General features: G+C 43.2%; 1 protein-coding gene across 1 annotated transcript in view; it reads left to right on the top strand.

The window, feature by feature from the left end:
- LOC138919974 (potassium voltage-gated channel subfamily KQT member 1-like) overlaps nucleotides 1-22,509 on the top strand; it is a 106,689-nt gene that overhangs the window by 57,120 nt on the left and 27,060 nt on the right. Inside the window, 2 exon segments of the mRNA XM_070246834.1 lie at nucleotides 232-354; nucleotides 1,294-1,438. Of these exon segments, the coding sequence (XP_070102935.1) occupies nucleotides 232-354; nucleotides 1,294-1,438 (268 nt within the window).

The following is a 22,509-nucleotide window of genomic DNA, read 5'->3' as shown; positions in this document are numbered from 1 at the left end:
AGCTGCCTGACATAGGAAGGGGCCAAGCCAGGCTGTCTAGGGCATGAATAGGCTCTGGGAGGTGAGGGGCCATGCCCTGAGCCTGGGGAGAGGCGGGGCTGGCACACAGGATGCCTGGCTGTCCTGCCAGGAGGGATGCACGGGCAGGATTCGGGGTGGGCTGCAACTTCTCTGCCTGAGGCCCCGTCCGGCGCTCAGCAGGGGACAGCCTCTCCCTTCTGCTGGTTTCAGACGGTGTGGAGGTGCTACGCAGCTGAGAATCCCGACTCCTCCACCTGGAAGATCTACGTGCGGAAGCCCTCCCGGAGCCACGCTCTGCTCTCCCCCAGCCCCAAGCCCAAGAAGTCTGCCATGGTAACCAGCCCCCACCTGCCACCAGAACGGGGGCACTCACTAGTGGGTGGGGAGGCCGTGAGAGCCACAGCTCCCGGCTAGGACTTGACCCTGGTGTTTCAGCTCAGTGTAGCCCACAGTGGACGTCAGCACCATTCTAGTCACTGAGGGTGTACACCCTGTGCTGGGCCCCCGCCATGCCAGTGTCCCCAGGCTCCGGAGCATGTGGGACTGGCTGCTCCAAGGCCGGGGCTTTGGGAGGTCCAGAGGAAGCCCCCAGGAATGGGACAGGCTGGATTCTGGCCAGCTGCTGGAGAGAAGGCTCTTGAGAGGGGCTTGATGTTGGGCTTTCCGTGCTGGGTATGGCAGGCGGCAGGGGACGGAGGTGGCATCCCAGCTCGAGGAAGAGGGTTTTGAGGTCACAGTGCGGGGGAGTTCCAGCAGGCTTGAGGCGAGAGACTCTGGATTTGACTGGAGTAGTGAATGAAGGATGAGGTTGGCTGGCAGCTTCTGCCCGTTTCTGGCTGCCTCTGTAGGCTTTGAACCCACTGTTCCCTATGCTCGACTATTCTCCCAGATTCCCACATGGCCTGCTCCCTCACCTCCTTCAAGTCTTCTCCTCGAAGAAGTCTTTGCTGGCCCCCATTGACCCTCTCATCACAGGCTCTGACCCCCTGCTGGCCACAGCCTTTGTCACCACCTGCCCTGGTGTGTTCTTATATATTTATGTTTGCCAGTTTCCTGCCACCTGCCCATGTTGGCCATGAACTCCCAGGGCAGCAACTGGGCTGAGCCCCACAGGAACCCTGGCAGCACCATAAGCCACTGCCCACCTCGTCTGTGTGTGAGGGTGCTGGAGCAGGGGCCCAGCTGGTGCTGCCCCTGGGTGGGTGTTCTGGGGCCGGCGGAGGGCCTGGCACAGGATGCCCAGGAACCGCCAATTCATTGTCTTTTTTTTAGGTAAAGAAAAAAAAGTTCAAACTGGACAAGGACAATGGAGTGAGTCCCGGAGAGAGGACTCTCATGGTCCCTCACATCACGTGTGACCTCGTCTCAGAGGAGCGGAGGCCAGACCATTTCTTGGTGGAGTGCTGTGACAATTCTGGTAAGAAGCCTTCATATAGGATGAGGAGTGGGGACAGGGCCTGGACCCTCAGCTCCGACCCACCAGGGCTGGCCAGGGCCACTGGGGTTTCAAGGATGCCCACTGCTCTCCCAGACCACTTGCTATGGTCCCATGGACGTCAGGTGTTCCAAGCCTTGCATTGGCTCCTGCTGGCCCAGCATCTGCCTGTCAAAGTCCTAGGGCTCCTTCCACCCATGGCATGTCCCTCCAGGAGGCCTGCCCCCACCCTGGAGGGACCCCTCTTCCTGTTCTGTTCCAGACTCTGGGCTGCTGAGAGCCAGGCCCTGCCTTGGTCATACTGTGTGTCTGGTGCCCCAAGTCTGGCAGAGAGGAAGCAGCACATACATGCTGACCCCCCATTCCTGGTGGAGTGGGGACCGGGGGTCCAGAACCAGCACTGCGTGTGCCCGCAGCTGTCCCCTTCCTCAGTGCTCTGTGCATTTGCTCTTCTGTCATTTCTGTGTCCATCCCTCCTCTCTTGGACCTCTTCCCAGCACCCAGCAGAATGTTCCAGCACCCACCAGAACATTCCAGCTTATTCGTAGTTGTGAGGATAATGTCACTGTCTCAAGCACAGCAGAGGATGACAAGTTCATGTTGTTCCTGACCCTTTGTGCTTATGGGCAGCTGGCGCCTGGCCCGCCAAGCTCTTGGTTTGCAGGCGGCTGACCCATGATGGGTCCTGCGTCTGGTCACTGTGCCCTGGCAGAAGGGCGGAAAGCATTCTGGAGAGGGGTTGCAGCCACTCCCTGCTTCTTGGGGCTACTGGTGGACATCCTCCTTGGGAGTTGGCTGGGCAAGATCGAGCCTGAGCACCCACCTCACTGGGTGCTGGGCTACCCGTGGCCTCATCACATGCCATTGAGATTTGGCTCTGACCCGGCCACATCACTGGTGAGCCCCTGGGACGTGCTCCCCGCCTGGCCACTAGAGTGGGCACAAAGGACAATTGTGCCAACAAATGCCCAGTGCCCCCACAACTCCGGATTCAGGGGCAGACCATTGTCGCAATGCAAATGGGGGCTTTCTGCAAATGCTAATGGGCAGGTCGGGCGTGGGGAGAAGCATCATTTGCTGTTTGCTGAATACGGAGCAGCCCTAAATGATGCTGTCCATTCAGCCTGTTGGTGTTGAGTCCTTAGTGACATCTGCGGAATGTTAATGAGGCACAAGTGCAGGGAGAGTCAGGCGCCTTTTGTGGAATGCTCCCGCACGGAGGAGTTTTTCCTTTCCTGCCAACTCGATAAGTCAGCCCAGCCCGGAGCCACTGGCTTTCTGGAGCCTGAGCTGTCGCCCTGGCCCCCAGGGATTCAGAGTGGCCCCCGCCCCGTGGGTTACCTGATACTCCTGAGTCCTCCTCGCCCAGAGGCCCTTGAGAGCCCTGGTGTGGGGAGACAGGGTGCTAATCCCAGGGCAGATGCCATCACTGGGAAAGGCCTGCAGCCCCAGTTCCCATGTGGTGGGGCACGACAGCCATGCTGAATTCCACCATCAGGCCAGACCCAGGCCTCGAAGCTGAACCTCGCCAGGGAGCACTTTCTGGGTGCGTGAAGGGGCCTGTTAGGCAGGAGTCATCCCCATCCCAGCACAGTGCTTGTCCACAGTGCCCACAGCAACGCATCCTATGCACAACGCCCGCTGCCCGCCTCTCGCCAACCTCGGTGGTTTCTCTCTGTGTCTCAAGCTCACGGTGTCTCTGGGCTTCTGTCTTGTGACCCTCAGGCCCAGTGTCTGAGGCAGAGCTGCCCACTCTCATTCCTGACGGGTTCCAGAGCCTGTCTGAGCCGCTGCAATTCCTGGATGGATCCCCATGTTCCAGGAAAATGTAACTGGCAGCTGGAGGACTTGCTCACGGGGAGGGATGGCACAGGCAGCAGGAGCGCCCCCTTCACAGTTTCTATCCTCTTGCAAGTCCTAGTCCTTCCATTGCTCACCCTGTCTTGGCTCACCAGTGACTGTTCATGAGGGCCTGCTCTGTGCAGGGCCTGAGTGAGGTCCTGTGGGGTGGCAGGGTGTCCTTGCCATCCCAGGAGGAAGATGGGCGAAGCGGCAGTGTGGCAGGGAGTGTGGGCCTCTGAGGGATGGGCACCTGGCTTGGCCTGGTCAGGCCTAGGAAGGCTTCTTGGAGGAGGTGACATTAGGGCTGAGTACCAGTGCTGGGGAGGGAAAGGAAGGGCATGAGCAGCAGAGCAGCTTGGACAGAGGCGCGGAGGGGGCCAGCTGCTCTCTGCGCATCTCCACACGGTGGCTAGGCAACCTCATCTGTAAAGTGGGTGCTGACCTTGCTGCCTCACGGAGAGGCCCATGTGGGCTCCCGGCGCACTCAGTGCTGTCTGGGTCATCCTGGCTCCTGACTCGAGGTCTCGGGTGTGTGGAGTGACCAGGAGCCCACAGGCGTTGAATGGGCCAGATCTCAGAAGTCCACGGAGCAGGAGTGGCTGTGGGTGAGCTATACTGCTCCCCTGGGGGAGCAGAGATGGGGGAGGTCAGGGACCATGGGCAGGACATGGTGGCAGGCCAGTCCAGGACCTGAAGTGATATTGTCACATTGGGACCCTGGGGAGGAAGAGGAGCTAGAAACCAGCGGGAGGTGGAATCTGGGGACTCGGAGACCCCGGGTACAACAACGGAGGGCAAAGCGGAGTTTAAGATAGGCTACTGGGGAAAGAGAGAGGCCATTTACTGTCATCACAAAACATTTCAGGGAAACAATGAAGTTCAGAGAATGACGTGCCAAAAGCCCAAGTGCTGGGGCAACATGCATCCAATGCACAGAGGCCCCAGCCTGCACTGGGGGTCTGTTGCTCCCACTCACCACTCACGTCGGTGAGCTCTTGTGAGCCCACTCACGGGGTGCTCTGCAGCGGCCACCTGCAGCTCACTCTCTGTGCTGCCCACCCCACCCGGCCTTGCCTTTAGCCTCTTCCCCCTTTCAAGGCTGTGCGTGCTGATTCTGCATTGTTGGTGGGTCCCACAGGATTCTCTCCTGAATGCTCCGCTGACTGCCATCCGCAGTTGATCCATGGCCCCTGAAACTCACTGGGGCCCGGCGTGCTCTAAACCCCATGGCCTCTTGCCTCTCCCATTTCATGGGCCATTGCTGTCCTGTGTTTGGGTTTCACCTTTCCCAGCAATCCTCTGAATTAGTCACTTGTTGTTGTTGTATACAGTTGAGACTTGCTTATACTTACCAACAGATTTGCCAATTTTCCGTCTCACAGTTTGGATTTAAGCTCCTTCTTCCTGAAGCCTTTGCTTTCTTCAGTGAAGGTTCGTCGATAGGCAGCTCAGTATTTGTTTGTCTAGAATGTTTGGATTCTGCCTGTGCTCTCAGATGATGGTTTAGTTGGGGAGAAGGTTATAGATTGAGATATGTATTTTCTCTGAACACTCGGGAGATATTCCATGGTCTCCTGGCTTCTGTGCACTGTGGAGATAACTGACAAGTAGGGCATCCTCGCCCCTCTGGCGACTCTGAATACCTTCTCTTTGACTTTGATATTCTGTCATTTCTCTACAGTGAATCAAGGTGAATTATTTTTATTTATTCTGCCTGCAATTTGTTGTGATTTCTGAATCTGAGGGTTTATATCTTTCATCGTGTGGAAGATCAACCCCATCATGTCATGGATTGTTAAAAATATTGCCTCCCCTAATCGCTCTAGTCTCTCCTAGAAGCTTCGACTTGGCCATCTTGTTCTGCCCTCTTTGGCTGTCTCCAGTATTTTCCATCTCCATCTCCCTGTGCTGCATCCTCAGTGGCTTCTTTCTGGTTTATTAACTTCAGATGTATCTAATCCAATGGTTACTCCATCCATTGAGATTTTAATTTCAATTACCACTTATTTTTTTCATTTCTGTTTGTACTTGTATGTGGGGTTAATCTGCTTGATCTTAGCATCTTGTGTCTTCCTCATAATTTACATTACAACTTTGAATTTTTAGGTCCTTTGAACATGCTTATTTCATCGCCTCTGTCTTATAGCTTCACCATCTGTGGTTCTCAGAGTCTAACTCTGCTCACCATGGCTTCTCCTGACTCTTGCTCATGGTGGCTTGTTTTCTTGTGGGTTTGTAAGCTTAGGTTGTGGTGGCGGTTGTTATCTGTGGGGTTCCTGTGTGCCCTGATGGAGGGGACCAGGTTCTCTGGAGAAGTTGTCCCTTTGCTTGTACAGGGTGACCCAGTGAACCAATCCAGAACCTCTGTGGTGTTGGTTTATAGCTTTGGATTTTCTAGACAACTGTCTAGCATAAATACAAACCCAACCTCTTGTAAGAATGAGCCTAAGCTACACATACGAAGAGGAGACTTTTGACTTATCTCCCAAAAAATAGGCCAAGACTAGTGAATTTCCTTTTTTCCTCCGTAGCCAATGCACGGGTTTTCCTTGTTTGATTTGGGGCTACTATTGGCTCAGCCTTTCTAGGGGCCCAGGTTTATAAAGGGAGCCTCAGTTACCGATTCTTGCCTCGTGCTGGTTCCAGGCCCTGCCTCTTCTTCTTGGGGGCCAATAAAGTCCACACTGCGTCTCCTCAGGGGGGCAAACTCCCAGGAGCGCCTGCGTGTCAAGACCAGCACAGTCTGTTTGCTGCAGCTGCTTCCTCCCTGGCCCGTGGGGACCCCTCCCTGCCAGGCCAGCGCATTGGTGCCGTGGAGGGACGTTTCTTTCGTCTCAGCAAGCCTCTCAGGGAACTTGTAGGGAGAGGCTTTTCATGGCATCAGGTCCACTTGTTGCCAGAAACAAAAGTCCTCAGCTTAGTGGCAGGAAAACAAGGGCAGCCACGAGCTCCCCATTGGCAGATGGCCAGGCAGCGGTGTTGCAGGTTGGAACTTTCCTGGGGGTCCCCCGAATCACCTGGAGAATTTTACTTTTAACACAGACTCAGAAGCCTACCCGAGATTTTGAGCCACAGTGCCTTTGGGGAGGCCCATGAATGTGCGTCTGTAACGAGCCCCCCAGGTTACCCTGAAGCAGGGTGGCCCTTGGATTGGCACTGGGGACCTAGAGTGTGGGGTCCAGCACCGGGTCGCAGGGAAGCCAGAGCAGGGCTTCTGTGACGTCCTTGGTCTCACCCGGGTCAAAGTTTCCTTGTTCGGGACAAGAGCAGGGTCCCAGGCGCCCTCCTGGCATCTCTACCCCTGCTCTGGTCTCAGGGTGTGAGGTTGGCCCAGGCTCTGGAGACGACTTCTGATTATAACGTCTGGTGACCATCCTGGGTGCCAAACATCAGTCATGCCAGTCTCAGGGTCCTGGGGAAGCGGCCCCCACAAGGTCTTGCAGGCTGAGGGCCTGGGATTCCTTGTGTGGGTGCAGGGATGCGGCGGAGCAGGAGGACAGGCTGGACCAGGCTCCTCGTTTGTTTCCTGAGCTCCTGGATCAGAACCTTCTTGATGCTGCCCCCCGCCCCCAACTGCTCACTCCTGTCCCTTCCTTTCCACCCCCGTGGCTTTGGTTCTCTTCCAGCCTTCGGGCCTCCACTCAGGAGGATATCACTGTACCCTCCTCACTGCCTCCCCCTATTCTGCTCTGTGCGGCCAGTGAACAGCTTAACAAATGTGTCTACCTCACACAGAGGTCCAGGCAGGCTGTGGCGCTGCTCAGACCCTAGGAATTCCCCATCCCCTCCAGGCCACTGTCCGGAAGTCTCTCTGAGTCTCGTGAGACCTGGTCCTGCCTCACATTTCGAGCTCACACCTCTGCCCTACTAACCAGGCCCTGTCCCCACCCACAGGTGGCTTTTCCACCTGGTAACCTTTGCCCAGCGGACTTTCCACCACTGCTCACCTCTTCAATTTGTCCACTCTCAAATTTTGAAAGACACTTTTTCTCTGATTAGGGAAGTTGTATATGTTTCTCATAGAGCACATGAAACATCCAGAAGAGAATAATGAAGAAAGAACAGTTGCCTGTTGTCTTACCGCCCAGAGGGAGCACCTGTTAGGGTTTTGACATATGTCCCCCCCACCTTAGTTTTAATGAACATACACACCCGGGTTGGTTCCACCCCAATCGTTCAGTACTATTCCTGCTTTTTCACTTGTTACGTGATTGTTACCACAAAGCATTTGAAATTCTTTTTAAATTGATTTTTTGTTGCGTCTAGTCAAATATTAATGCCAGTGGCTTCATGTTCTTGACTTGCTGCATTAGGAAGGACCTGTGGACTATTTTGGAACTACAGTGGGGACACGTTTCTGGTTTTGTCGGAACTGGAGTCAGCACTTTACTGTTTTGGTTGACGTTCCTGGTTCGTAACTCTTCCTCTGTCAAAGAGGAAATAAAATCTCAAATTACAGAAAATTTAGAAAAATAATAGCAGAAACACTTCATATCGGATCCTATAATATATATTTAAAGGATTTAAATGATTATTGATAATATAATTGGCAGATACAAGATCAATATGCAAAAGTAAATTCTATTTCTATGTTCTAGCAGCAAATAATCTGAAATTGGCATTTTAAAAATACCACTTACAGTAGCGTTACAAATATGAAATACTTAGAGATTAATCTGACAAAAGATGTGGGTTGTACCCTGAAACTACAAAACATTGCTGAGAGAAATTAGAGAAGGTCTAAATAAACGGAGAGGGGCCCATGGCGCATCACAAGACTCGATGTGGATCTCTAAATTGAATGTAGCGTCAGTCAGGATCCCAGCAGGCGTGCTGGAGAAATTAACGAGCTGATTCTGAAATTCATAGGAAATGAAACAACCTAGAATACCAGACAACTCTGAAAATGAACAAAGTTGGAGGATAGCACTAGCAGCATGGTATGAGCATAAAAATAAGCAAAGAGATCAACAGAACAAAATAGAGAGTCCAGACAGACCTGCATACTCAGGGACAGCTGATTTTTGACAAGGTGCAAAGAGAACTTGGTGAAGGATAGTCTTTTCAACAAGTAGTGTTGGAACAACTGGATATCCATATACCAGAAAATGAACATGGAGCTACAGCTTGCATAATATATGTAAATTAACTCAAAATTTATGATAGACCTAAATTTAAAGCCTAAAACTTATAGAAGAAAACATAGGAGAAAATGTCTGCGACTTTGAATTAAAGATTTTCTAGACCTGACACCAAAAGCACAAGCCGTAATAAGAATAAATAGATTAGACTTATGAAAATTACAACCTTCTCTTTGAAAGACATGATTAAAAGAATGAGAAGACAAACCAGCAATTGGGAGAAAATATTTTCAAATCTTACATATGATAAAGGACTTGTACCCAGAATATATGAGGGACACTTACAACTGAATAAGAAGAAGACAAACAACAAATGAAAAATGGGCAGGGGGCCGGCCCCGTGGCCGAGCGGTTAAGTTCGCACGCTCCGCTTCAGTGGCCCAGGGTTTCGCTGGTTTGGATCCTGGGCACGGACGTGGCACCGCTCATCAGGCCATGTTGAGGCAGCATCCCACACGCCACAACTAGAAGGACCCACAACTATAAGTATACAGCTAACTGCTGGGGGGTGGATTTCGGGAGGAAAAAAAAGCAAAAAAAAAAAAAAAAAAAACACAAAAACATTGGCAAGTTGTTAGCTCAGGTGCCAATCTTTAAAAAATAAAAAGAGGGCAAAAGGTTTGAACAGACACTTCATCAAAGAAGATATGTGGTTATGTGGTTAAGCACGTAAAAAGATGCTCAACATCACTAGTGATTAGGGAAATGCAAATTAAAACAACGAGATACTACTGCACAATTATTATATTGGCTAAAATTAAGAAGATTAACCATACTAAGTGCTGACAAGGATGTGGAGGAAATGGAACTCTCATACACTCCTGATGGGAATGCAGAACAGTGGAAAACAGTTTGGCAGTTTCTTAAAGTGTTAAGTATAGACCTGCCATGTTACCCAGCCATTCTATTCCTAGGTATTTGTCCAGGAGAATTAAGAGCAAATGCACATACTGACACTTGTGCATGGAATGTTCATAGCTGTTTAATGAAAACTGGGAACAACCAAATGCCCATCAATATTTGAATAAATTTTTTTAAAGTTGTAGTGTATCCATACAATGGAATACTACTCAAAAATAAAAAAAGGAATAAGCTATTAATACACACAACAGCCTTGATGAATCTCAAAATAATTATGATGAGTGAAAGAAACCAGACAAAAAAGGAGTACATACTGTCTTATTCTATTTATATAAAACTCTAGAAAATGTAGACCAATCTAGAGTGACAAAAAGATCACTGGTTCCCTTGAGGTGGGGAAGTGTGGGGACAGCGTCGGGAGGAGGAGTGCAAAAGGCACAAGGATCTTTTGGGGGCATTGGATATGCTCGTCATCTTCATTGTGGCGATGGTTTCCTCACGTGTCACAAGTTACCAAATTGTATACTTTCAACGTGTGCATTTATTATAGGTCAATTACGCCTCCATGAAAACATATGTAAAATAAAAACATTTCACATAGCAAAAAAATACCAAAAATCATTTAAAAAAATCATAACCTGGGGAAAATTGTTGCTACTTATATCACAGACATAGGCCTAATTTCATCGATGTATTAAGAAGCTCTTGTAAATCATAAAGATAAAAGGAAAAAAGGTATAAAAACAGTTCTCACAAAAGGAAATGCCAAGAATTTTTAAGCATGAAAAGATGCAGATAACCCTGATTATGATGAGAGAAATGCAAGTTAAAGCAATGGGACTTTTTTACTTCTCTGATTATTGAATTTTAAAGCGTTTGATGACACTCTATGGGCGCGCGTGTACAGGGAAACCCTCCACTTCAGTGATTGCTGTTGGGAGAATAAATTGATGCAACCTCTGCGGAGACGCATGAGACAATTTCAATGAAAATTAAGAAGCATATGCCCTTCAACCCTTCCAGAAACTTATTCTACACTGACAGTGCACATTTGCAAAATGATCCATTATGAGGATACTGATTTCTGCAATTGTTAAATAGCAAAATATGGTAAACCACGGACATATCCATCAGTGGAGCTCTCCTTAAAGAAAGTATCGCATATCCATTGAACCAGTCGTTAAAACTGTGAAACTGTCCTCTTGGTGCTGATGAAAGACATCCGGGATATCTGATTCTAGAAATAACAGTGTCTCAGGTTCAGAAGAGTGGGAAAGCTGCCGTGATGTGGGCGCAAATACATTTTACAAAAGGGAGATCTGTCTGCCTTGTCCTGTGTGCCGGAACACTTCGAAGAACATTGGATTGATCTTCTCTTTAAAAGTTAAATGTTAGAACTAAGTGGTTAAACTATCTGGGGCTGGTACGTGTTTTAAAGAACTTTAATCTCCTCTTAGTCTGTTTTATGGTAATTTGTTCTAAGTAAATTTACTGCCTCTTTGGGGGTAATTTATTCATTGCTATTTAATTCCGCCAGGGTTTCATTTATGTCACCGCTTGGTCGAAACTAATTTTCTCCTTTAGTGGTTTAATGTCTTCCGTCACTGCCTCTCTTTTTTTCTTGCCTGAGCTTTTATAGCTTTCTCTTTTTTTCTTAAGCTCATGAAAGATTTATCTATTTCATTTTATTTATTATGCTTTTATTATCTTATCAGAAAACTACCTTTTTGCTGTTTTTGTTTTCTATTTCACCAACGGGGGCTTTTATGACTATTAACTCCCTCTTCCTGGTTAACTTTCTTCATTTTCTTAATTTAATTAAGAGTAAAACTTAGTTCGTTTATTTAAAGTCTTTCTTCTAAAAGACGTTTTAAAGGTTATAAATTTTCCTCTGATTGTAGCGTTAGCTGTGACACATAAATCTTACAATGAAATATGTTCCTTTTCATTGCTTTCTGGATGGTTTTTACTTTGTATTTTTATTTTCTCTTTAATCTAGGGTTCGTGTAAGAAATATTTTCTTCATTTTTGAGCAGTACATTTTTTATCACTGTTATTTATTTCTAATTTAACAAGCTTACAGTAAGAGGATGTGGCCTGTGAAATCTCTCCTCTTTTTTTTTTTAAGATTTCATTTTTTTCCTTTTTCTCCCCAAAGCCCCCCAGTACATAGTTGTATATTCTTTGTTGTGGGTTCTTCTAGTTGTGGCATGTGAGACGCTGCCTCAGCGTGGTTTGATGAGCATTGCCATGTCTGTGCCCAGGATTCAAACTAACGAAACACTGGGCCGCCTGCAGCAGAGCACGTAAACTTAACCACTCGGCCACGGGGCCAGCCCCAATCTCTCCTTTGTTTTAAATGAAGATCTTCTTTGTGTCCAAGTACGAAAATGAAATCACCACTCAGCCTGTAACACAGGTATGAGGTGCGTTATTAATTTCAGTGGATGTTGCCAAGCTGCTTTTCTCCAGGGCAGTCTGAACTTGCTTTCCCACAGGCAGGGCTCCCTTCATGACATCCCTGCCAGCCACCGTCAGCAGAGCCATTTTCCACCTTGTCAGCGGGGTGGGGCAGTGTTTCTCCACTGCAGCACTATCAATATTCGGGGCAAGATCAGTCTTTGATGAGGGGGCTATTATATGCATTGTGGGATGTTTAGCAGCATCCTTGGTCTCTGCCAGGGAGCCAGCAGCACTATCCCCTTGGTTATGACACCCAAAATGTCTCTAGATATTGCTAAAAGTACCCTGGGGGTAAAATTACCCCTAGTTGAGAACCACTGGACTGAAGTGATCACTTAGAGTTTTTTAAAAAGCTGTTTATGTGGAAATAATTTTGAACTACAGAAAAACTGCAAGAATGAGGTAGAAAACACTCAAATACCCTTGACTAAGATTCGGTTCACTGATTGTTAACATTCTGCTTCATTTATTTTATAATTTGTACCCCTTTTCTATATGTATATTCACGCAACACTTTTTTTCTGAACCATTTGAAAGTAAATTGCACACTTTATAGCCCTTTGCCCCTAAAGGTTTTGCTCTGTATTTCCTAGAAATAAAAGTACTCTTTAAAGCTACAACATGGTTAACCTCTGCAATTAAATGTTGATCCAGTCCATTTACCTAATCCACCATCTATATTCCAGTTTTGCCAGTTGACATGGCAATGTCCTTTGGAGCTTTTCTTCCTCCAATGCAGGATCCATTCCAGGGTCAGTATTGCCTTTTGTTGTCATCTCTTTAGCCTCCTTTAATCTGGAACATTTCCAATGTCTATCTTTTATGACATTGACATTGACATTTTGAAGGATACGTTCCCACCACCTCCTGGGCGGTGGAGGGGGGAGTTTGTCTTCTGTTTCCTGGTGGTTAGATTCAGGTGTGCATTCCCAACTGGAACACTCTGTACCTCTTGGGGTATCACGACTCGAGGCACATGATGCCATCTGCCCCTAATTGGTGCTGTTACTTTAATCACCCAGTGGAGGCACTGTCCTTTTGCTCCACTGAGCAGTTACTTTGTTTTGCCTTGTAACCAATAAACAGTCTGGGAGAGATACTTTAAGGCCATGCAAATATCCTGCTCCTTATCAAAAAATGTCTCCCAGATTTAGAGGCTTTCTGGAACCAGATTTTATTAGTGGTTGCAAAATGGCTTTCCAACTCCAGACCCCTTCCACAAAAGTACTGGGAAAAAAATGCCGTCCAGCTAGAATGGTATTCCAAGAGAAAATATCTCAACATTCTACTGTGATAAAGGCCTTCTTTCTCTCCCAGTGATTTATTTCCATGGAATTTATTATCTATATGCATAGGCTACTGAATTTTTTATTATAAGTTTTTACCGTCCTTAATTACTTTGATATTCAAATTGTCCCAGATGTGGCCAGTGAAAGCCCCTTTAAGCTGGCTTCTGTGTATTTGTGACATGCTCGCTTATTTGTTTATTTTTTTAAGCATTTCTTTATGTTCTGGAATAACAAGATTCAGGCTCATTTTATACCCACTCTGCCCCAGCCCTCGAATGAGCCAATTTTCTGAGTACTGGTTCCTTTTAATGGGGAATGAAATCATTAGAAACCAAAGTCTGGTCACTGGGTCTGCTCATTGCCACTAGGTCTCTTTTCTTCTAGGCCCTTTCTGTGCATGGAGCTAAGGAAATATATGCATATATATGCACATGTAAATTCACACTGTACTTACATACATACACACGGACACACAGACGCACACACACAGAAATATATTCCCACCAGAACTCCTGAGTTCACACCCATGTCTAGTTCGCCCCCACGGCACTGGGTTCTTCCTTCTTTGGGAGTCCCTTCGTCCACAACGAGATGCTTGGTTCCCAGCCACATCAGCGCACAGCCTCACTGCTGTCTACAGTGCATCTAAAATACTTTTCTTAATTGCTTCGTCCTTATCACTACAAAATCAAACCTACTGAAAAGAGTCCAAGATTTGTTTGTAATTCTCGGTCTCACCCTACTCGAGACTGAGGGTATACAGTCAAATACTAGCTAGAGTCTCCAATTACTTGCATTAGTGATTTTCTCCTTCTCTCCCTCTCTCTCCTTTCAATGTGGTTATGTTACTCATTTGAAAATTAGTTGGGTACATTTCATTTTTAACTTGTTTTTTAAAACGCCACTTTATTGAGGTATAATTTACATACCATAAAATTCATCCATTTTCAGTGTAATTTTAGCAGTTTACTAACTTGTGGAATCATTACCACAATCTAGGTTTAGAATACCCCCCACCCCAGCATTAGATCCATCGTGCCCGTTTATAGTTAATCCCTGTTCCCACTTCCAGCCCCCAGCAACCACTGATCTACTCTCTAGTGGTCTCCATAGCTTTGCCTTCTCTGGACAATTCGTATAAACAGAATCATAAAATGTAATCTTTTCTCTCTGGCTTCTTTAAGCATATTTTTGAGGTTCATCCAAGTCATACCAAATGAAAGTATTTCGTTCTTTTTTATTGCTAAAAAGTATTCCATTGTGTGGATATAGCACTTTGTTTATCCATTCATCAGTTAAAGGATATCTGCATTATTTCCACCTTTTGGCTATTATAAATAATGCGGCTATGAATATTCACGTGCAAGACTTTGTGTGAACACATGCCTTCATTCCTCTCGAACAGATACCTAGGAGGAGAATTGCTGAGTCAAATGGTAACTCTCTGTTGAACTTCTTGAGGAACGGCCACTGTTTTCCGGAATGGATGCGCCATTTTCCATTCCCCCCCTCACCCCGCCCAGCAATCTGTGGGGGTTCCCATTTCTCCATATCCTTACCAATATTTGTTATTGTCTGTCTCCCTTGTTACAGCCATCCTATTAGGGGCTTCGCCCTACTGGTTTTGATTTGCATTCCCCCAGTGATTCATGCTGCTCAGAACTTTTTCATGTGCTTATTGGCCAATTATATATCTTCTTGATGAAATGTATATTCAGTTCTTTTACCCATTTTTAAACATTAAACTTTGTGTTTTCAGACATTCACATGCAAGCATAAGAAATAATACAGAGAGATCCCATGCACCTTTTACATAGTTTCTGCCTGTGGTAACATCTTCTGAAACTCCACAGTAAAAACTAGGATAGCGAGCGACATCGAGGCAGCCAAGATACAGAACATTTCCATCTCCACAAGGGTCCCTGGTGTTAGCTCTCTTATAGACACACCCACTTTCCTCCCACTCCCGTCCCTCCTTAATCCCTTGAAACCACTAATCTGTTCTCCAGTTCTGTAACTGTCATTTCAGGAATGTTATATAAATGCAATCACACAGCACATGACGTTTGGGATCGTCTCTTTTGACTTAGTCTCTTAAGACTAAGTCTCTTAAGATTCGTTCAAATTGTTTTTTGTATTCGTAGTTCACTCATCTTTATAGCTGAGTAGAATTCCATGATATTGATGTACCACAGTTTGTTTAGCCATTCACCCACTGAAGAAAATCTGGGGTGTTTCCAATTTGGGGTTATTATAGATTGTGGTAGGCTGGATAATGGCCCCCAGAGTATTCAGGTCCTAATTCCTAGAACTGTGACTATCACCTTAAATGGCAAAGGAGACTCTGCAGATCCTTAAATTGAGGCTCTTGAGATAGAGACATGATCCTGGATTATCCAGGCGGGCCCAGGTCATCAGAAGTGTCCTTAGAAGAAGGAGGCAGAGGGAGATGTGACTTTAGAAGAGAAAGGTGGTGTTACATTGGAAGCAGGGGGAGAAAATTCAATGCTGTGCGACGAATGGGTCTTGAGCTAAGAAGTGCCGGTGGCTCCCAGAAGAAAAGGCAAGGAAACAGATGCTCTCCTCCAGCCTCCACAAGGAGTCAGCCCTGCCAGTGACTTTTAGTCCCATAAGATTCATTTCAGACTTCTGGCCTCCAGAACTATAAAAAAAGAAATCTGTGTTGTTTTAAGCCACTAAGTTTGTGGTAATTTGTTACAGCAGCAATACGAAGCTGATGCAGTCATGCATCGTTTCATTTCATGATGGGGATACATTCTGAGAAATGCACTGTTAGGTGATTTCATCATTGTGTGAACATCACAGAGTGTACTTACACAAACCCAGATGCTGTGGCCTACTACACACCTAGGCTCTATGGTACTAATCTTATGGGACCACTGTCGTATGTGTGGTCCCTCATTGACCAAAATGTTGTTATTCGGCACATGATTGTGCACAGATACAGCTGGTAAGAACATCCATGTACCAGTTTTTGTGTGAACATAATTTTTAATTTCTCTTGGATAAAAGCCCAAGAGTATTACTGCTGAGTTGCGTGGTAGTTGTATGTTTAGTTTTTTAAGAAACTGCAAAACTTTTCCCAAGTGGCTTTGCCATTTGATGTTCTCCCCAGCAGTGTAGGAACAATCCAGTTTCTGTGTCCTTGCCAGCATCCAGTGTTGACACTATTTTTAATTTAACTATTCTCATAGGTTTGTAGCAATATCTCACTGTGGTCTTAATTTGCGTTTTCCCAATGGCTAGTGACATTGAACATCTTTTCATATGCTTATTTACCATTTGTATTTCCTATTCAGTGAAATGTTCCTTCACATCATTTGCCCATTTTCCAGTTGGATTTTCTTTTTCCCCGAGGAAGAGTCGCCCACAGCTAACATCTGTTGCTAATCCTCCTCTATTTTGTATGTGGGTCACCGCCACAGCATGAGTGCCAATGAGTGGTGTAGGTCCACACCCAGGAGCCGAACCGGGCCACTGAAGCAGAGCACACGAAACTTAACCACTAGGCGATGGGGCCAGCCTCCCAACTGGATTTTTTTTTTAACTATTAAGTTTTTTTTTTTTGAAGATTTTATTTTTTTCATTTTTCTCCCCAAAGCCCCCTAGCACATAGTTGTATATTCTTCATTGTGGGTCCTTCTAGTTGTGGCATGTGGGAAGCTGCCTCAGCGTGGTTTGATGAGCAGTGCCATGTCCGCGCCCAGGATTTGAACCAACGAAACACTGGGCTGCCTGCAGCGGAGCGCACGAACTTAACCACTCAGCCACGGGGCCAGCCCCTTTAACTATTAAGTTTTGAGAAGTCTATCTATATTCTAGATGCTAGTCCTAAGTCAGATATGTGGTTTGCAAATATTTCAACCACTCTGTAGCTTTCCTTTTCATCCTCTTAACAGGTTCCTTCACAAAGCAAATATTTTTAATTTTGATGAAATCCAATTTATCCTTTTTAGGGATTGTACTTTTGATGTCAGGTCTAAGAACTCTTTGCCTAACCCTAGACCTGAATATTTTCTCATAGTTTTTTGATAACTGTTCAGATAAAATTCATGTACCATACAATTCACCCATTTAAAGTATACAATTCAGTAGTTTTTAATATATTCCCAAAGTTGTGCAACCATCACCACAATCAGTGTTAGAAGTGTCATCACCCAGAAAAGAAACCCAGTACCCTTGAAACATTACCTCCCCACCCCTCATTCTATCCCCTTAAGACCTAGGCAAACACTTACCTACTTTCTGTCTCAAAGGATTTGCCTATTCTGGACATTTCATAAAAATGAAATCATACAATATGTGCTCCTTTGTGACTGATTTCCTTCACTTAGCATAATGTTTACAAGATTCATCCATGTTGTAGTATGTAAAAGTACTTCATTTCTTTTTATACCTGAATAATATTCCATTGTATGGATATAGCATGTTTTATTTATCCATTCATCAGTTAATGAGCATTTAGGTTGCTTCAACCCCTTGACTATTATGAATAATGCTGCTACGAACATTTGTATACAAGTTTTTGCGTGGATATATGATGTTATTTCTCTTGGGTAAATATTTGGCAGAGGAATGCCGAGTCAAGTCATAACACTATGTTTAATTTTTGAGAAACTAACAAACTGTTTTCCAAAGTGAGTGTGCCATTTATATTCCCTCTAGCAATGGATGAGCACTGTACATTTTCTCCGTATCCTCACCGATCCTTGTTATTATCTGTCTTTTAAAAGTTATTATTATAGCCATCTTAGTGTGCGTTAAGTGGAATCTCATTGTGGTGTGGATTTCCTGACTAACGATGTTAAGCATCTTTCCATGTGCTTATTGACCATTTGTGTGTCTTTTTTTTTAAAGATATGTCTATTCAGATCCTTCATCCATTTTTAAAAATTGGGAGATTTGTCTTTTTGGTTTTGAGTTGTAAGAGTCCTTCATATATTCTAGCCACAAGTCCCTTGCCACATACGTGATTTGCAAATATTTTCTCCCAACTATAGGTTGTCTTTTTACTCTCTTTCTAATGTCCTTTGAAGCAGAAAAGCTTTTAATTTTGATAAAGACCAATATACCTATTTTTTCTTTTGGTGCTTGTGGTTTTGGTGCTGTATCTTAGAAAGCACTGCCAGATCCATGGTCATGAAGATTTATCCGTTTTCTTCCAAGAGCTTTACATAGTATTGTCTGTTATATTTAGGTCTCTGATCCATTTTGAGTTGATTTTATAAATGGTGTGAGGGAGTGGTGCAACTTTATTCTTTGTGTGTTGTTCCAGCACCATTGGTTTAGAAGACTGTTCTTTCCCCATTGAAGGCTCTTGGCATCCTTGTCAAAAATCAATTGACCAAAGATGTAAAGCTTTATTTTTTAGACTCTCCTCCTATTCCATTGATCTGTATGTCTTGTCTTATGCCAATACGATGCTATCTTGAATACTGTTACTCTGTAATAAGTTTTGAAATCAGGAAGTGTTAATCATCCAACTTCATTCTTTCTCAAGATTGTTCACTATTCTGGGTCATTTGAATTTCCAAATGAATTTTAGACTCAGCTAGTCAACTTCTATAAGGAAGCCAGCTGGGATTCTGATAAGGATTGTGTTCAATGTGTAGATCAATTCAGGGAGTACCGCCATCTTAACAATATTGTCTTCCAATTCATGAACATGGGATATCTTTCATTTATTTAGACCTTTTCTTTCAATGATGTTTTGTGGTTTTCAGAGTATACATTTTGCATTTCTTTTGTTAAATTTACTCCCGAGTATTTTTTCTTCCTTTATTGCGGTAAGGTGTATATAAAATAAAATTTATCATTTTAACCATTTTTAAGTGTACATGTCTGTGGCGTTAAGTACATTCACACTGTTGTGCTTTATTCTTTTTTGATGTTATGGTAAATGGAATCGTTAATTTCATTTTCTGATTGGTCATTGAAAGTGTGTAGAAATACAATTGAGTTTTGCATACTGATCTTATATCCTGCAACCTTGTTGAACTCGTTTATTAGTTATAATAGTTTCTTAGTGGATTCCTGAGATTTCCTGTACATAAAATCATGTCATCTGTGAATAGAAATAGTTTTACTTCTTTCTTTCCAAACTGAATGCCTTTTCTTTCTTTTTCTTGCCTAATTGTCCTGGGTAGAACCTCCAATACAATGTCAAATCGAACTGGTATAGTAGTCATCTTTGTCTTGTTCCTGATCTTGAGAGGAAATCATTCAGTCTTTCACCATTAAGTATGATGTTAGCTGTGGTTTTTTTTTAATAGATGCCCTTTATCAGGCTGAGAAAGTTTCTTTCTATTCGTACTATACTTGAATGCTTTTTTCGTCATGGAATGGTGTCGAATTTTATCAAATGCTTTTTCTCTCTCTTTTCTTCTACTGATAATCTTGTTTTTGTCCTTTATTTTATTGATATGGTGCATCAGATTAATTGATTTTCAGATGTTAATGCAACCTTGCATTCCTGGAGTAAATCCCACTTGGTCATAGTGTATAATCCTTTTTGTCTATTGCTGGATTTTATTTGCTAGTATTTTGTTGGTCATTTGGCATTTATTTCATAAGAGTTGGTCTGAGTTCTCTTTTCTTCTTATGTCTTTTTCTGGTTTTGGTAGCAAGATAATACTGGCCTCATAGAATGTGTTGGGAAGTGTTTGCTCCTCTTCTATTTATTTATTTATTTATCTTTTTGGAAGAGTTGGTAAAGAATTAATAGGTATTTTTTTTTCAATTTTGGTAGAATTCACCAATGAAGCCATCTAGGCCCACTGGGATTTTATTTGTGGGTAGTGTTTTGATTACGAATTAAATCTCTTTATTTGTTATAGGTCTATTCAAATTTTCTACTTATTTCTGACTCGGTTTTAGTAGTTTTTGACTTTCTATGAATTTTTCCATTTTTTATATGTTGTATAATTTATTGGCATAAAATTGTTCATAGCATTCCTTATAATCCTTTTTATTTCTATAAGGTCAGCTGTAAAGTTCTCTCTTTCATTTCTAATTTTAGTAATTTGAGTCCCCCCTCTATCTCATCAATATAGCTAAAAGTCTGTCAAATTTGTTGATCTTTTCAAATAACCAAGTTTTGATTTTATTGACTTTATTATTTTACCATTCTCTATTTCATTAGTTTCCACTCGAGTTTCTAGTATTTCATTTCTTCTGCTTGTTTTAGGTTTGTTTTTTTTCTTCTAACTTCCTAAGGTGCAGAGTTAGGTTATTGATTTGAGGTTGATTTTCTTTTTTAATGTGGGCATTTGCAGCCATAAAATTCCCTTTTAGCACTGATTTAACTGTATCCCAGAAGTTCTGATATATTGTGCCTTCTTTTTCATTCATCTCAAAGTATTTTCCAATTTTCCTTGTGAATTCTTCTTTGACTCATTGGTTGTTTAAGAGTATGTTGTTTAAATTCCACATATTTATATGTTCCCCAAATTTCTTTCTGTTATTGATTTGTGCTTGCATTCCATTGTTCTCAGAAAACATACTCTGAATTAGAACAATCCTTTAAAATTTATTGAGCTTTGTTTTCTGATATAGCGTATGGTCCATCTTTGGGAATGTTCCGTGTGCACTTGAAAAGACTGTATATTCTATGATTGTTGCCTGCGGGGTTCTAGAAATATCTGTTGGGTCTAGTTGGTTGATAGTATTGTCCATATCTTCTATTTCCTTACTGACCTGCCTATTTCTTCTATACGTTATTGAAAATGGGCTGTTGAAGTCTCCAACTATTCTTTTGGCTCTCTGTCCAAGCCTGTGAGTCTTTGCTTCATGTGTCTCAGTGTTCCATTGTCAGGTGCATATATGTTTCCACTTGTTATTATCTTCTGACAAATCGACTTTTTATCATTATAAAATGTCCCTCTTTAACACTAGTAACATTTTTTATTTAAAGTCTACTTTGTCTTCTTTTAGCATAGCACTCCAAGTGTCTTATGGTTACTGTTTGCATGACCTATCTTTTTCCACCCTTTTAATTTCAATCTGTTTCTATCTTTAAATCTAAAGTATGCTTCCTGTAGACAGCCTATAGTTTGGATCTTATGTTTTTATCCAGTCTGATAAGCTCTGCCTTTTCATTGCTTAATCCATTCACATATTATGTTATTGATATAGTTGGATTTATGTTTGCGGTTTTACGTTTTGTCTGCTGTTTCATGTATTTTTTGTTCCTCTGTTTCTCCTTTACTGCTTCCTTTTGCATTTAGTGATATAAATTTTAAGTTTCTTTAGTTATTTTTGGCTATTTGAGTTATCTCCTTAGTGGTGGTTCTTGTAGTTATCATCTACATCTTGTCAGAATCTACTTCAGATTTACACTAACCTAATCCCAGTTAGAGACAGAAAAGTTACTCCTATATTGCTTTATTCTGTTTTACCCATTTCTGTGGTAATATTGTTAAACATATCTATGTATGTTATAAACCTAACAATACATGGTAAAAATTATTATATAACTGTATATATAAATAATTTTTAATTTTTACACATATATATAAATATGTATTTATAGAAAGGAAAGCAAATATATATTTATAGTGTTAGTTTTATTAACCTCCTTATTTAACATTTTTGATCCTCTTCCTTTGTTCCTTTGGATCCAAATGACTAACTCTTGGCATTTCCTTAGCTCATTACAGCTCGCAACAATCAACCTCCTTTGAGTTGGTATTGGCAAATATGTTACATTTCTATATGGTACAGGCCTAACAGTACAACTAGATATTGTTCTATACAATTGTTTTCTGATTCAGTTAGAAGAAATATGCATTTATATTTTCTTGAATAATTACATAATTACCCTTATGTGTACTTTTTGTTTTCTATGTGTGAATAACTTGCTTTCTGCCTGAAAAATTTCCTTCAGTAGCTCTTATAAAGTGGGTGTGCTAACAAGAAATTCTCTGTTTTGTTTTATCTGGGAACGTCTTTACTTTGCCTTCCTTTGAAAAATCACATCTTTCTGAGTGTAAGATTCTTCATTAACGCTTTTTGAACTTGTTAATTTTGTTGGGGTTCCCTTTTTTTCTCTTGCTACTTTCAAGATTTTCTCCTTGTCTTTGGGTTTCAGCATTTCTACTATAACGTCATCTTCAAATAGAGACATTTTTATTTTTTCTTTTCCAATATGTATGCCTTTCGTTCACTTTTCTTGTGTTATTGCAGTGGCTATAACTTCCAGGAGTATGTTGAATAAGAATGATGAGTGAACAACATTCTCTTCTTCTGAATCTTAAGGGAAAATAATTCATCTTTTACCATAAAGTATAATGTTACATATAGGTTTTCTTTGGTAGACAGTATTTATCAAATTGAGGATGTTCCCTTTTATTTCTACTTTCCCTGAGAGTTTTTATTATGAAAAGGCATTGGATTTAGTCAAATGCATTTTGTGCATCAATTAATATGATCATGTGAT

The sequence above is a fragment of the Equus caballus genome, chromosome 21, assembly GCF_041296265.1.
Source record: "Equus caballus isolate H_3958 breed thoroughbred chromosome 21, TB-T2T, whole genome shotgun sequence".
In the NCBI taxonomy this organism is placed as follows: domain Eukaryota; kingdom Metazoa; phylum Chordata; class Mammalia; order Perissodactyla; family Equidae; genus Equus; species Equus caballus.
The sequence above is the reverse complement of the archived record's forward strand: the minus strand, read 5'-3'. Positions and strand labels throughout refer to the sequence as shown.